Below are 15,268 nucleotides of genomic sequence, written 5' to 3' on the forward strand. Positions count from 1 at the left end.
GTTTCAAGGAGCATGTGTTTTTCATCTGCATATCGTTCTCAAACTAACAGGTCTATTTTGGGCGAAATAATTTATTGTTACAAAGAAACATTTTTTCTTTCTTCTGAATTCAATGTTTTTCTGAGACCCATCTGTGTCTAATCTATTTCATTTCAAAACAATCATTTTATTTAGACTGTGGTGGCCAGATGCAGAACATTTTTCAGTCTATTTTCTATTCATTTTGTCTGTCACTGTTCCCTGTCCTCACCTGATGGCATTGTTTCTTGCTTGGCTGCAGTTCAATGAATGTTGCTTGTCCCTCTCTAGTACTCTGCTCAAATGGCCCTTCTTTGTAATTCAACTGTGGGGCACATCACAGCAGCACCTGATCCTGATGCCTACAGGCATGGGTGCAATATCCAGCAAGGGTAACTGGACAGCCAGCGGGAGTGGGAACCCTGATCAATTTACCCAATCCCTGGCTCAGGAATGTTGAAGCCAGTTATTGTGCCCACATCTCCACCTCGAGATCAGTTTATGTAGCACCAGGGCTTCAAAGCTTAACTTTTGTGAACAGATTTCATGAAATTTTCCTGGCAGTCCCTTGAGTATAGAAGATTGAGGGGTGATCTGAAGGCAGTTTAATAATTAATATGTTGAAAGGATTCGATGGGGTAGATGCAGAGAAATGTTTTCTTCTCTTAAGATGTTCAGACCAAGGTGCACAATCTTAAAATTAGAACCAGCCAGTTCAGTGGTGATGTCAGGAAGCACTTCCAAACACAAAGAGTAGTGGAAACCTGGAACTTTTAAAGAATTCTTTCACAGGACGTGGGCATTGCTGGCTGGGCCAGCATTTATTGCCCATCCCTAATTGCCCTTGAGAAGGTGATGGTGAGCCGCCTTCTTGAACCATTGCAGTCTTTGTGATGTAGGTACACCCTCAATGCTGTTAGGGAGGGAGTGCCAGGATTTTGACCCAGCGACAATGAAGGAACGGTGATATATTTCCAAGTCAGGGGCTTGGAGGGGAACTTCCAGGTGCTGGTGTTCCTACGTGCCTGCTGCCCTTGTCCTTATAGGTGGTAGATGGCATGGGTTTGGAAGGTGCGGCCTCAGGAGCCTTGGTGAGTTGCTGCAGTGAATCTTATAGATGCTGCCACTGTGCATTGGTGGAGGAGGGAGTGAATGTTTGTGGGTGGGATGCCAATCAAGCGGGCTGTTTTGTCTTGGATGGTGTCAAGCTTCTTGAGCATTATTGGAGCTGCATTCATCCAGGCAAGTGGAGAGTATTCCATCGCACACCTGACTTGTGCCTTGTAGATGGTGGACTGGCTTTGGGGAATCAGGAAATGAGTTCTCTCTGCAGAATTCCCAGCGCATGAGCTGCTCTTGCTGGCACAGTATTTATAAGGCTGGTCCAGTTCAATTTCTGATTAACAGTAACCCTCAGGCTGTTGATAGTGGGACATCCAGTAATGGTAATGCCATTGAATGTCAATGGGAGATTGTTAGATTCTCTTTTGTTGGAGATACTCACCACCGGGCACTTGAGTGGCGCAAAAGTTACTCTCTCCCCAAATAGGATGCTGGGTCAATTGGAGATTTCAAGATTGAGATTTTTGTTGGGTTAGGGCATCAAAAACAGCAGCAACAACTGATGTTTACATAGTGCTTCTAATGTAATAAAACATCCCAAGGGCCTTCACAGGATCATTTTTTAAAAAATGACACCGAGTCACATCAGGAGATATTGGGCCAGACCTTCACTCCTAAGGCGGGTAGCTTGAGTTGCGAAATTTCCCGGATGCCACACCTGCCTCGGGAAAAGGTGCCCCATCAGACCTGAATTTTGTTTGGGGGCGGGATAGAGTGACGTTGTCATTCCTGGATGCAGATCGGAGGTAGTCACAGGGGCTACTGAGTGATGAGGTGAGCCATTTAAAAGGCCTGCCTTAGTTCCCCGAGATCATCCCAGTTATTTTGTTAAATATTAGGCCCACTATAGGCCTCACGCCCACTCACCACCCCCGCGCCCCCCCCCCCACCCATTTCCAATGCCATATGTGGCAATTCATGCCAAACCATGGCCACACTCACACATGGCCCTTTATAGTCACTTTACCAACATAATGTCAACTGATGCCAACCTGTGCCCCAATCTCTATGCCCTCATATAGCCCCATTGCCAACTTGTTACCAACTCATTCCAACACATGCCCCCACCCACCCTATGATGCCTTAATAGCCCCCATGCCAAATTAATGGCAACTTATGCCAACCCATATCCCAGCCACCACCCTTTGCCCTTACACCTCCATGCCAAATCACCCAGTAGCACCATGGGCAGACATCAGGAGCCATGTTGAGATGGAATAAAATAAAGGTCTAAATATCTATAACAGCCTTCGTTATAATAAAAAAACTGCCATTCATGAATGCCCATTAAAAATTTCAAAAAGCCACTCAAATACTTAATGCCTTATCTAAACAAACAGACTTGTATTCATGACCTCACATCAAAGACAGCTAATGATTTAACAACCTCTTTAAGCTGTTAAACAAACTGTGAACTTACAGCACCCTGCTGGGATAATTGTGGGTTGTGGAAATCAGCCAACCATTAATAATGTTTAATGATGGCCCTTGGGATGTCAACAAACAGCTGTTGTAACTGCTAAAACAAATGTTTTCAACTCTCAGTGACACAGGCTGGCTGTTTTTATTTCAAATTTTTAAAGGGCTGGGGATTGAAATAATTTGACAGCTTCACAGACCGGATGCAGGAATGATATTTCATCTGGCTGGGTGTTCTAGAACAAGGGGTCACAGACTCAGGATATGGGGTAGACCATTTAGGATTGAGATGAGGAGAAATCTCTTCACTCAGAGGGTGGTGAACCTATGGAATTCTGTACCATAGACGGCTGTGGAGGCCAAGTCACTGAATATATTTAAGAAGGAAATGGATATATTTCTGGACTTTAAATGTGTCAAGGGGTATGGGGAAAGCACGGGAGTATGACATTGAGATAGTGGATCAGCTATGATTATATTGAATGGCAAAGCAGGCTCGAAGGGCAGAATGACCTACTCCAGCTCCTATTTTCTATGCTTCTATGTTTCTATGTTTCTCCATACCTTATCCAACCTTCCAGAGCCTTTATGTTGGCTCCATAAATTTGTGACTCCCACACTGTGGGTTAAGGCCGTTGCTCCAGTAAAATGGGGTCAGCTTGAACACAGCACTGAGGTCAGATGGCTCTGTTGAGTTTGTGATTCCCTCGTGTTTGAGTCATGTACCACACCCTTTCGCTTACCTGCAAAAATGGGATCTCTCAGAAACGGGAGGAGGACCTCTGGACCTGGGTCCCATCTTCCATTCAAAACCAGCCCATTAGGTAATATGACTAAAAGCTTGGTCAGAGACGTAGGTTTAAAGTAGGAAAGAGAGCTAGAGAGGCAGAGAGGGGAAGGGAGGGAACTTCAGAACTTGGGGCCCAGGCAAGCTGAAGTCTTGGCCACCAGTGATGGAACAATTAAAATTGGAGATGCTCAAAAGGACAGGACGAGATGACTGTAGATACCTGGAGGATTGTAAGGATGGGGGCAATTAACAGATAGGGAGGGGCAAAATATGGAGAGGCTTGAAAATGAGGATGAGGATTTAAAATCAAGATGTTGCTTGACTGAGAGCTAATGGAGTTCAATGAGCACAGGAATGATATGTAAACAGGTTTTGGTAAGAGTTAAGACACAGGCAGCAGGGTTTGGACGACATCAAGTTTACAGAGGGTGGAATGTGGGGACCAGTCAGGAGTTTGTTAGAATAGTCAAGTCTAGATCTAAGAGAGGCATGAATGAGAATTTCTGCAGCAGGGGCAAAGGTGAGCGATGTTAGGGAGGTGGAAGTAGACATCTTAGTGATGATAGGAATTTGAGGTCAGAAGGTCATTTCAGGAACAAATGTTACACCAAGGTTGCGAGCAGACTGGCTTAATGTTGCCAGGGAGAGGGATGGTGTTGGTAGTTAGGGAAGTTCATCTCAGAGTCAAATATGCAGCAAGGGATATGGAACAATGGTTGGTAAATGGATCTGAGATACAGATCAATCCTGATCTAACTTGAATGGTGAAGCAGGCCGGAGGAGCTGAATGATTTCTGCCTGGTTCTACGTTCAAACTAGAACTTCCATTTTGGCGGAGCATAATTGCACATTGAGAGTGCACCTTAACCAGGCAAGCATTCCGACTATCCGGAGGAAGTCATCAGGGAATATGAGGTAAAGGCAGATGCATGGAGTTAGGTGCTTAAGTAAATACTTAAACTCTGAAAGTCCAGATGGGCAGGCAGTGGTGTGGGGGGAATGTCAGTGGACTAGTAATCCAAAGGCCCAGCTAAGGGTTGGGGCACATGGGTTTGAATCCCACCATGGCAGCTGGTGGAATTTAAATTCAATTAATAAATCTGGAATTCAAAGCTGGTCTAACGGTGACCATGAAACCATTGTCGATTGTCGTGAAAACCCATCTGGTTCACTAACACCCTTAGGGAAGGAAACCTGCTGTCCTCACCTGATCTGCCTTAAAAGTGACTCCCACATGGTTGACTATTTGAAATGGCCTAGCAAGCCGCTCTGTTATATCAAACCACTACAAAGTCTAAACGCAATGAAACTGGACGGACCACCTGGCATTGACCTAGGCAGTGGAAACGACAATGGCACGCCCAACCCTATTGACCCTGCAATGTCCTCCTTTCTAACATTTGGGGGCTTGTGCCAAAATTGGGAGAGCTGTCTCACAGACTAGTCAAGCAACAGTCTGACATAATCATACTCACAGAATCATACCTTACAGACAATGTCCCGGACACCACCATCACAAAGCCTGGATATGTCCTGCCCCATTGACAGGACAGACCCAGCAGAGGTGGCCAGCACAGTGATATATGGTCGGAAGGGAGTTGCCCTGGGAGTCCTCAACATCGACTCCAGACCCCATGAAGTCTCATGGTATCTGGTCAAACATGGGCAAGGAAACCTTCTGCTGATTGCCACCTACCTCCAATCCTCCCACTCAGCATCCCTTCCCCAACCTCAGCTGATGAATCACTACTCCTCCATGTTGAACGCCACTTGGAAGAAGCACTGAGGGTGACAAGGGCGCAGAATGTTGTCTGGGTGGGGGACTTCAAAGTCCATCACCAAAAGTGTCTTGGTAGCACCACTGCTGGCCGAGTCCTAAAGGACATAGCTGCTAGACTGGGCCTGCTGCAAGTGCAAGGAAACCCAACAAGAGGGAAAATCTATTTGACCTTGCCCTCACCAATCTGTCCATGACAGTGTTGGTAGGAGTGACCACTGCACATTCCTTGTGGAGACAAAATACTGTCTTCATATTGAGGATACCCTGCATCATGTTGTGTGTCACTACTAAATAGAATAGATTTCAAACAGATCAGGCAACTCAAAACAAGGCATCCACGAGGGGCTGAGGTCCATCAGCAACAGCAGAATTGTATACAACCACACAGCCCACTCTGCCATTACCATCAAGCCAGGGGATCAACCCTGGTTCAATGAAGAGTGCAGGAGGGCATGCCAGGAGCAGCACCAAGCATACCTAAAAATTCAGTGTCAACCTGGTGAAGCTACAACACAGGACTACTTGATTGCTAAACAGTGGAACAGCATGCAATAGACAGAGCTAAGGGATCCAACAACCAACAGATCAGATCTAAACTCTGCAGTCCTGCCACATCCAATCATGAATGGTGGTGGATGGACAATTAAACATCTCACTGGAGGAGGAGACTCCACAAATCCTCAGTGATGGGGGAGCCCAGCACATCGGTGCAAAATGCAAGGCTGAAGCATTTGCAACCATCTTCTGTCAGAAGTGCTGAAAGGATGATCCATCTCAGCCACCTCCTGATATCCCCAGCATCACAGATGCCAGTTGTCAGCCAATTTGATTCATTCCATGTGTTATCAAGAAATGGCTGAGGGCATTGGATACTTCAAAGGCTATGGGACCTGACAACATTCTGGCAATAATACTGAAAACCTGTGGTCAAGAACTAGCTACGCTCTAGCTGAGTTGTTCCAGTACAGCGACAACACTGGCATCTACCCAGCAACCCAGCATGGTAAATCGCCCAGGTATTTCCTGTCAACAAAAAGCAGGACAGATCCAACCCAGCCAGTTGTTGCCCCATCATTCCACTCCCGGTCATCAGCAAAGCACTGGAAGGGGTGGTTGACAGTGCTATCAAATGGCACTTACTCAGCAATAACCTGCCCGTTGATTCTCAGTTCGGGTTCTGCCAGGGCCACTCAGCTCCTGACCTCATTACAGCCTTAGTCCAAACATGGACAAAAGAGCTGAACTCCAGAGGTGAGGTAAGAGTGACTGCTCCTGACATCAAGGCAGCATTTGACCGAGTGTGACATCAAGGAGCCCGAGCAAAAATGGAGTCAATGGGAATCAGGAGAAAAACTCTCCACTGGTTGGAGTCACACCTAGGCAAAGGAAGTTGTTGGAGGTCAATCATCTCAGTCCCGGGACATTGCTGCAGGAGTTCCTCAGGGACTCCTTTGCCCAATCATTCTCAGTGGTTTCATCAATCATCTTCCTTCCATCACAAGGTAAGAAATGGGGATGTTCAATGATGATTGCACAATGTTCAGTACCATTCATGGCTCCTCAGATACTGAAGCAGTCTGTGTCCATTTACAGCAAGACCTGGACAATATTCAGGCTTGGGCTGTTAAGTGGCAAGTAACATTCGCACCACACAAGTACCAGGCAATAATCATCGCCAATGAGAGAAAACCCAATCACCTCCCCATGACATTTAATAGCATTGCTGTCACTGAATCCCCCACTATCAACAACCGGGGGGTTACCATTGACCCAAAAAATGAACTGGATGAGCCACATAAATACATTGGCTACGAGAGTAGGTCAGAGGCTAGGTATTATGTGGGGAATAAGTCAACTCTTGACTCCCCAAAGGCTGTCCATCGTCTCCAAGGCACAAGTCAGGATTGTGAAGGAATACTCCCCACTTGCCTGGATGAATGCAGGTCCAACAACACTCAAAAGCTCAACACCATCCAGGACAAAGCAGCCCATTTGATTTGCACCCCATCCACCACAATAAACATTCACTCCCTCCACCACCGATGCACAGTGGCAGCAGTGTGTACCATCTACAAGATGCACTGCAGCAAGTCACCAAGGTTCCTTCAGTAGCACCTTCCAAACCCACGACCTCTACCACCTAGAAGGACAATGGCAGCAGACACATGGGAACACCACCACCTGGAAGTTCCCCTCCAAGCCACTCACCATCCTGACTTGGAAATATATTGGCTGTTCGTTCACTGTCACTGGGTCAAAATCCTTGGAACTCCCTCCCTAACAGCGTTGTGGGTGTACCTACATCACATGGACTGCAGTGGTTCTGGAAGGCAGCTCACCACCACCTTCAGAAGGGCAAATTAGGGATGGGCAATAAATGCTGGGCCAGCCATGGACACTCACATCCCGTGAAATGAATAGTAAAAAAAATGCAAATAAGACTATAAAGGATCTCTTTGACAACACGTTCTGACACCAGCAGCCAATGAATAAACAGAGGCCCAAATTTTTGCTCCTGAGTCGGGTACGTGGAGTTAGGAAATTTCCCAACTCTGTCAACACAAGTCAGGAGAAACTGCTCTGACCCATTGGATTTTGTTCTGGGAGGGTGGGTGTTAACTGGAATCTAGCCTGCTGTCCCCAGAAACAGTACAGGGGCAGCCACATTGTGGCTGAGTGCCGAGACAAGGCTGTTTAAATGGCTTGCTTCAGTGCTCTGGGACTTTGTCTCAGTTGCAATAATAACAGTACAACAAAAAAAAAACAGCCTTCTGGCTCTCACTCCTCTCACCCCCTCACCCTGCACACATCTCCCATGTCCCGTCCATGCCAACTCATGCCCCTCTACCCACCCCATTTGTCCCTCAGATCCTCCATGCCAACCTATGCCTCCATTCACCCCATGGCCCTTTATAACCGCTATGCTAGCTTAGTGCCAACTCATGCCAACCCTTGACTCACCACTCTCCGCCCTTTGCCTTTGCATCCTTCGTGCCAACTCATCCAGTATCTACCATGAGCAGATCTCAGGAGCTGCAGTGAGATAAAATAAAATCAAGTTCTAAGCATCCATTTAGGGGAGGCAGTGGTATTGTCACTGGACTGGTAATCCAGAGAGCCAGGGTAATGAGCTGGGGACCTGGGTTCAAATTCCACCATGGCAGATGGTGGAATTTGAATTCAATAAAAATCTGGAATTAAAAGTCTAATGATGACCATGAAACCATTGCCGATTGTTATTAAAACCCATCTGGTTTACTAATGTCCTTTAGGGAAGGAAATCTGCTGTTCTTACCTGGTCTGGCCTACATGTGACTTCAGACCCACAGCAATGTGCTTGACCCTTAAGTGCCCTCTGAGCAAGGGCAATTAGGGATGGGCAACAAATTCTGGCCTCGCCAGCGATGCCCACATCCTGTGAACGAATTTAAAAAAATATATCATAAACTTCTCTATATTAAAGAAAACGCTCTCATTGATAAAAAGCCCATTCAATACATTTAAATCCCTTCAGGTATTTTATCCATTATGAAAACAAACTTTTGTATTCATAACCCCACATCAAAGACAGCTAATCTCTTTATAACCACTTGGAGCTTCAGTCAAACTGTGAACTTACAGGATCTCAACTGTGATAATGATAGGTTGTGGAAGCAGTCAACCAGATATGATACTATAATGATAGCACTCAGGTTTATATCAACAAATATCTATTGAAATTGCAAGCAACTTAAAGCTAGCTGTTTGTTATTTCAAAATTTAAAGGGCAGGGGGTTTAAATTGCAGCTTTACAGCTCCACAGACCTTATCTGCTTTTTACACACATTCATGTCTACCCTTAAAAATCCCTAAGGGATACCTAGCTCTCCAAGAGTGTAGGTGACCTTTACAAATAGCTCCAGCAGCTTTAGACTGTTTCCTCAAATGTCAAAAGCCCAAGAGTTGTATTTTGAAAATCTGGGTAACGAAAACTGCTTCTGATTGAAGGTAGCTGCACTTTTTAAGTGCGGACCATGATGTGAACCGCAGGCATGTGAAATTCCTCCTGCTCCCGTTTTTCCACCCCCACCCCCGGGAAAAGTGGTGGGTGCCGGGTTTGTGGGTGGAATCGGGGCTCCGGCGCCACTTTGGTTAAGGCACACAACCCTTCCAACATGATGAGCCTTCGGGCCAGAGTGTCATGGATGCATAAGATTTTTCTCATCCTTCCACTGATGCACAGATCTCTGTTGGAACAATGCTGTTCCGCTGACATTGTAGCTTTCTACATGAACACTAACACAAAGCTCTTAGCAACCTCCAGGCCAAGTAATAACTTAGGGAATAGGAGGAGGCCATTTAACTCTCAAGCCTGTTCCACCATTCAGTGAGATCGTGGCTGACCTGAGACCTAACTCCATAAGAGCTCATGGCGTTGGGGTTAAATGTTAGCATGGATAGAGGATTGGTTAACTAACAGGAAGAAGAGAGTCAGGATAAATGGGTCATTTCTGAGTTGGCAAGCTGTAACTCGTGGAGTGCTTCAGGAATCTGTGCTGGGGCCTAAACTATTTTACAATCTATATCAATGACTTGGAAGAAGGGACAGAATATATGGTTGTTAAATTTGCTGATGACACAAAGATAGGTGGGGAAACAAGTTGTGAAGAGGACACAAAGGGACATGGATAGGTTAAGTGCATGAGCAAAAATTTGGTAGCTGGAGTACAAATGGGAAAGTGTGAACTTGTCCACTTTGGCAGGAGGAATGGAAGGACAGCTTATTATTTAAATGGAGAGAGACTGCAGAACTCTGGATGCCCTGGTACATGAGTTACAAAAAGCTAGCGTGCAGGTACAGCAAGTGATTAGGAAGGTGGATGAAATGTTGGTATTTATTGCAAGGGGAATGGAACATAAAAGTAGGGGAGTGTTGCTACAGTGAGACCACAACTGGAGTATTCTGTACAGTTATGGCCCCCCTTACTTACGGAGGGATATAATTGCACTGGAAGCGGTTCAGAAAAGGTTAACTTAGCTGAATCTTAGGACAAACGTGTTATAAGCAAGACTGAGTGGGTTAGGCTTATACTCATTGACATGTAGAAGAATGAGAAGTGATCTTATTGAAACATATTGGATTCTTCGAGTACTTCACAGGGTGGATGCTGGGAGAATGCTTACACTCCTCAGGGAATCTAGAACTAGGGGGCACCTTTTCAAAATAAGGAATCTCCCTTTTTTTTCCCTGAGGGCAGTTAGGCTTTGGAATTCTCTTCCCCAGAGAGCAGAAGAGGCTGGGTCATGGAACGTATTCAGGGCTGAGTTAGACAAATTTTGTGGGTCAAGGGCTAAGGGGACAGGCAGGAAAGGGGAGCTGAGGCCACAATCTGATCTTATTGAATGGTAGAGCAGGTTCGATGGGCCGAATGGCCCACTCCTGCTTCTATTTCTTAACTTATTATGACCTTATATCTGCTTTTACCCCATATCTCTTAATCCCTTTGGTCAACAAAAATTAATCAATCTCAGTTTAAAATGTAACAATTGATCTAGCGTCACTTGCCATTCGTGAAGAGAGTTCCAAACATTTCCCCACTTTGTGTGTAAAGGTGTCTCCTAAATTCACTCCTGAAATGCCTGGCTCTAATTTTTACACTATGCCCCACTCATCCTAGTCTCACTAACCAGAGGTAATAGTTACTTCCGATCTACCCTACCTGTTCCACCTAATATCTTGAAAATCTCGGTCAAGTCACCCATTGACCTTCAGAATTCCACGGAATGCAACCCTGGTTCATCATCATCATCTCTCTCTTCAGGCAGAACAGTTAAGCCATGGGAGCTGCTAAGAAAGCTCTTCCTGTGCAGTAAATATTTGTTGAGCATCTATCACTGACCTCAGCAGCGTTTGCCCAAACACTACGGAAGCTCTTTCTCAGCAGAATCTTGTGCCTGGGTGATCGCAATGTGGAGGCTTCCAATGGAAAACAAATGATCCTGAACTACATTGTTGCATGGGACCCCATTTCCCTTTAAAGCCTAGGCTCCAGCATCCTTAAAGGCTTATCACATGAGTTACTGACTCCCTTGGGAGCCACCACATAATTGAAATATAAATGGGCCAGTGTTCGAGCCAGGAAAGTGGGATTAGCTTAGGTAACTCTAGCTGGAGAGCTCTCGTCAGCTTAGGCCCTTCCATATAGTACTTTCCACACTTTTCGTCCAAGGACACTTGATTAATATCTACAGTTGAAAACTCTTTATTGCATTTTTCAGTGTCAGCCCTGGCTGAGTGGGCAGCACTTTCGCCTCTGAGCCAGAAGGTCATGGTTTCAGGAGCTGCTCCAAAAACTTGAGGGTAAAAACCTCCCCTGTTGCTCCCAGAGGGAGTGCTGTGCTCTCGGAGTTGCCGCCTTAAACTGAGAATCCTGTCTGCTCGATAAAATATCCAGCAGCGCTATTTTGAAGGAGACCAGAGGACATTTCCCCGTTCTCCGGGCCAGTATTTATCCCTCGCCCGATATAACTGAAATAGTTGATATACTGAATATATACTGAATATACTGATATACTGATCTGATCATTTGTCTCATTGCGGGATCTTGCTGTGTAATTGCAGCTTTATTTTAAATGGCTGGGAAATTTTAAGGGCGTGAAAGCAGAATTAGCCAAAGTGACCTGGCAGATTAGGTTAAGAAGTCGGTCAGTAGGGATGCAGTGGCAGACTTTTAAAGGGATATTTCAGGATACACAGAATAGATACATTCCAAAGAGAAAGAGAACTTCCAAGGAGAGGACCCACCATCCGTGGTTAACTAAAAACTAACAACAGTATCAGACTAAAGAAAAAGCCTATACTTGCGCAAGGTTGGGTGGCAGGTCCGAAGATTGGACAGAATATAAAGATGAGCAAAGAATGACAAAGAGATTAATATGGAGGGAAAAGTTAGAGTACGAGTGAAAACTAGCTGGAAATATAAAGATGAATAGTAAGAGATCCTATAGATATTTAAATAAGAAAAGTGTTAAAGTGAGTGATGGTCCTGTAGAAAGTGAGTTTGCATAATTAATAATGGAAAGTAAGACTGCAGATGAATTGTACAGGTATTATGCATTGATCTTCACGATAGAGGATACAAGGAACCATAGAACATCCCAGAAATAGCTGTAAATCAGGAAATGGAAGGGAGGGAGGAACTCAGGAAAATTACAACCATCAGGGAAGTTGTATTGAGAAAGTTGTTGGAGCTGCGACTGACAAATCCTCAGGTTCTAATAAACTTCATCCTGGGATCTCGGAAGAAGTGGCTGGTGAGATAGTCCATACCTTGGTTTTAATTTTCCAAATTCCCTCGATTCAGGGAAGGTCCCATTAGATTGGAAAATGGCAAATGTAACTCCTTTATTCCAAAAGGGGAGGGAGCCAGAAAGCAGGAAACTACAGGCCAGTTAGCTTAACATCTGTCATAGAGAAACTGTTAGAAGCTATTATTAAAGATGTTATGGCAGGGCACTTAGAAACAGTAAAGGCAACCAGGCAGAGTCAACATGGTTTTGTGAAAGGGGAATCATGTTTAACTAATTTACTGGGGTTCTTTAAAGGATTCACACGTGCTGTGAATAAAAGGGAACTGGTGGATGTACTGAGATTTCCAGAAGATATTTGATAAGGTGCCACATCAAAGGTTATTGTGAAAAGTAAAAGTTCAATGTGTAGAGGGTAACATGTTGGCATGGATAGAAGATCGTCTAGCTAACAGGAAACAGAGGGTAGCCATAAATGGGTTTTTTCTGGTTGGCAGGGTGTAATATGTGGGGTGCCACAGGGAGCAGTCCTGGGGCCTCAACTTTTTAACCATTTATATAAATGACTTGGATGAAGGGACAGGTGGTATGATTGCTAAATGTGATGATGTCACAAAGGTAAGTATGAATGTAAGTTGAGAAGAGGACTTAAGGATGCTCTAAAATGGCATAGATAGGTTATGGGTGGGCAAAGACCTGGCAATTGGAGTATAATGTGGACAAGTGTGAAATTGTCCATTTTGGCAGGAAGAAAAAAAAGGACGCATATTATCTAAATCATGAGAGATTTCAGAGCTCTGAGATTCAGAGGGATCTGGGTGTCCTACTGCATGAATCAGAAAAGGCTAGAATGCAGGTGCAGCACATAATTGGGAAAGCTAATACAATGTTATTTATTGCGAGGGGAATTGAATACAGAAGTAGGGAGGTTATGCTTCAGTTGTACAGGACACTGGTGAGACCACATTTGGAGTACTGTGTACAGTATTGGTATCCTTATTTAAGGAAGGATGTTAATGCATTAGAAGCAGTTCAGAGAAGATTTACTAGACGAATACCAGAATTGGATAGGTTGTCTTATGAAGAAAGGATGGGCAAGTTGAGTTTGTATCCATTGGAGTTTAGAAGAGTAAGAGGAGACTTAATCGAAGCCTTTCAGATCCTGAGCGGTCTTGACAGAGTGGATGTGGAGAGGATGTTTCCTCTTGTGGGAGATTCTTGAACTAGGGGTAACGATTTAAAAAATAAGGGGTTGTTCATTTAAAACAGTGAAGAGGAGAAATTTTTTTTCTCAGAGGGTTTTGAGTTTTTGGAACTCTCTTCCTCAAAAGGCGGTGGCTGCAGAGTCTTTGAATGTTTTTAAGGCAGAGCTAGATAGATTCTTGATTAACAAGAGGGTGAAAATTTATCGAGGGTAGGCAGGAGGTTACAATTGGATAAGCCATAATCTTATTGAATGGAGGAGCAGGCTTGAGGGGCTGAGTGGCCTACTCCTGCTCCATCTTCATTTGTTTGGATGTTTGTATATGGTGGAGGCAGGTTCGTTCAAGGTATTCAAAAAGGAATTGGATTGCAATGTGAAAAGAGAGAATCTGCAAGGTTAGGAGATAAGGCAGAAGAGTGGGACTAGTCAAATGTTCTTTCAGAGGGCCAATGCAGGCTCGATGGGCTAAATGGCCTCCTTCAGTACTGTAAAGATTTATGATTCTGTGATTCTTCCACCCTCCATCCCCCACCCTGCCAAACCCTCCCATTTTTTTTTGGCTGGAACATGTCATGGTGAAGTTCTCCTTACACTTGGGCCCTATTATACTTAAGTGCCTGGACCACCATATACCTGAGTCACCTGGTGCATTGGGTTCTATACGCTTGGGTCCCCTGGTACCTGCATCCCCTGGTACCTCTGTCCCCTGATTTCACACCCGTGACCTCTATTGAGCAAAGCTTGCTGATAATGTGTGCTCACCCCACTTGCTCTCAGAGTTGACCACCTGAAGAATGGCCACTTGAGCCAGTCACCCAGAGAAAGAAACCTGCCATTAGAGTAAATAAATCATTAAGCAGCATGCTGGGACTTCAGCGTCTGGGCAAGCAGCCTCTGCCCCTCACTCCCCGAGGGAATCATCTGCACTCTGCTCAGAACCCTGCCTATTCAGGGAATAACCAGATGGAAATTGATCGCTAGCGGTTGGGTAACAAGGAATCTCCTGTCCGTTCTATCCACTGCCTAACTTGTTATCCACATTGTGTCTGTGCAGTGTAGCCTCTTCTTCATGGCTTAATTTGATACTTCAAGAGACCATTTTATAAAATGTATATTTTATGTCTAGATTTGTACTTTATTTATAGCAGGATTTGCGTTTTCTGGGAACTGGGCCAACATGTGGCAATTGCAGTTCAAATAGCAACTAAATGGATTATGAGAATCAGTTGTTTCTTTCAGGTGATATCCTTGGACCTTCCATCAATGGTTTAGAGGATCTGCTCCAGATGCCTTATGGATGTGGCGAACAAAACATGATCAGATTTGCTCCGAATGTCTACATTTTACAATACTTCACAGCCATAAATCAAGTGAATGAAGAGATTAAGGAGAAAGCTTTGTCATACATGATCCAAGGTGGGTTTTGCATTGTGATGATCATGACTGTGGTTCTCACGAGCCTTTTATCTTTGAGAGCCACTTTCAGGAACATGTCAACAGTCTGCCTCAGCCTCGTACTCTGGAGCCTTTTACTCCTCAAACCCGACTCCCAGTGAAGCCCCTAAATCCAATTTCCCTCTCGCACATGCGTGCTCCAAGGCTTTGGGGTTATGGCTCCAGATCTACCAGGCCTCCAACAGGAAGACCA

The 15,268-nt window shown here is 44.9% G+C and overlaps 1 protein-coding gene across 1 annotated transcript in view; it reads left to right on the forward strand.

The window, feature by feature from the left end:
- The window catches only part of cd109 (CD109 molecule), a 109,378-nt gene that overhangs the window by 52,999 nt on the left and 41,111 nt on the right, over positions 1 to 15,268 (forward strand). The window contains exon 23 of the mRNA XM_041207702.1: positions 14,860 to 15,036. Coding sequence (XP_041063636.1) covers positions 14,860 to 15,036 — 177 coding nt within the window. The remainder of the gene's footprint in view (positions 1 to 14,859; positions 15,037 to 15,268) is intronic.

Source organism: Carcharodon carcharias, chromosome 2 (genome assembly GCF_017639515.1).
Source record: "Carcharodon carcharias isolate sCarCar2 chromosome 2, sCarCar2.pri, whole genome shotgun sequence".
NCBI classification, from domain to species: Eukaryota; Metazoa; Chordata; class Chondrichthyes; order Lamniformes; family Lamnidae; genus Carcharodon; species Carcharodon carcharias.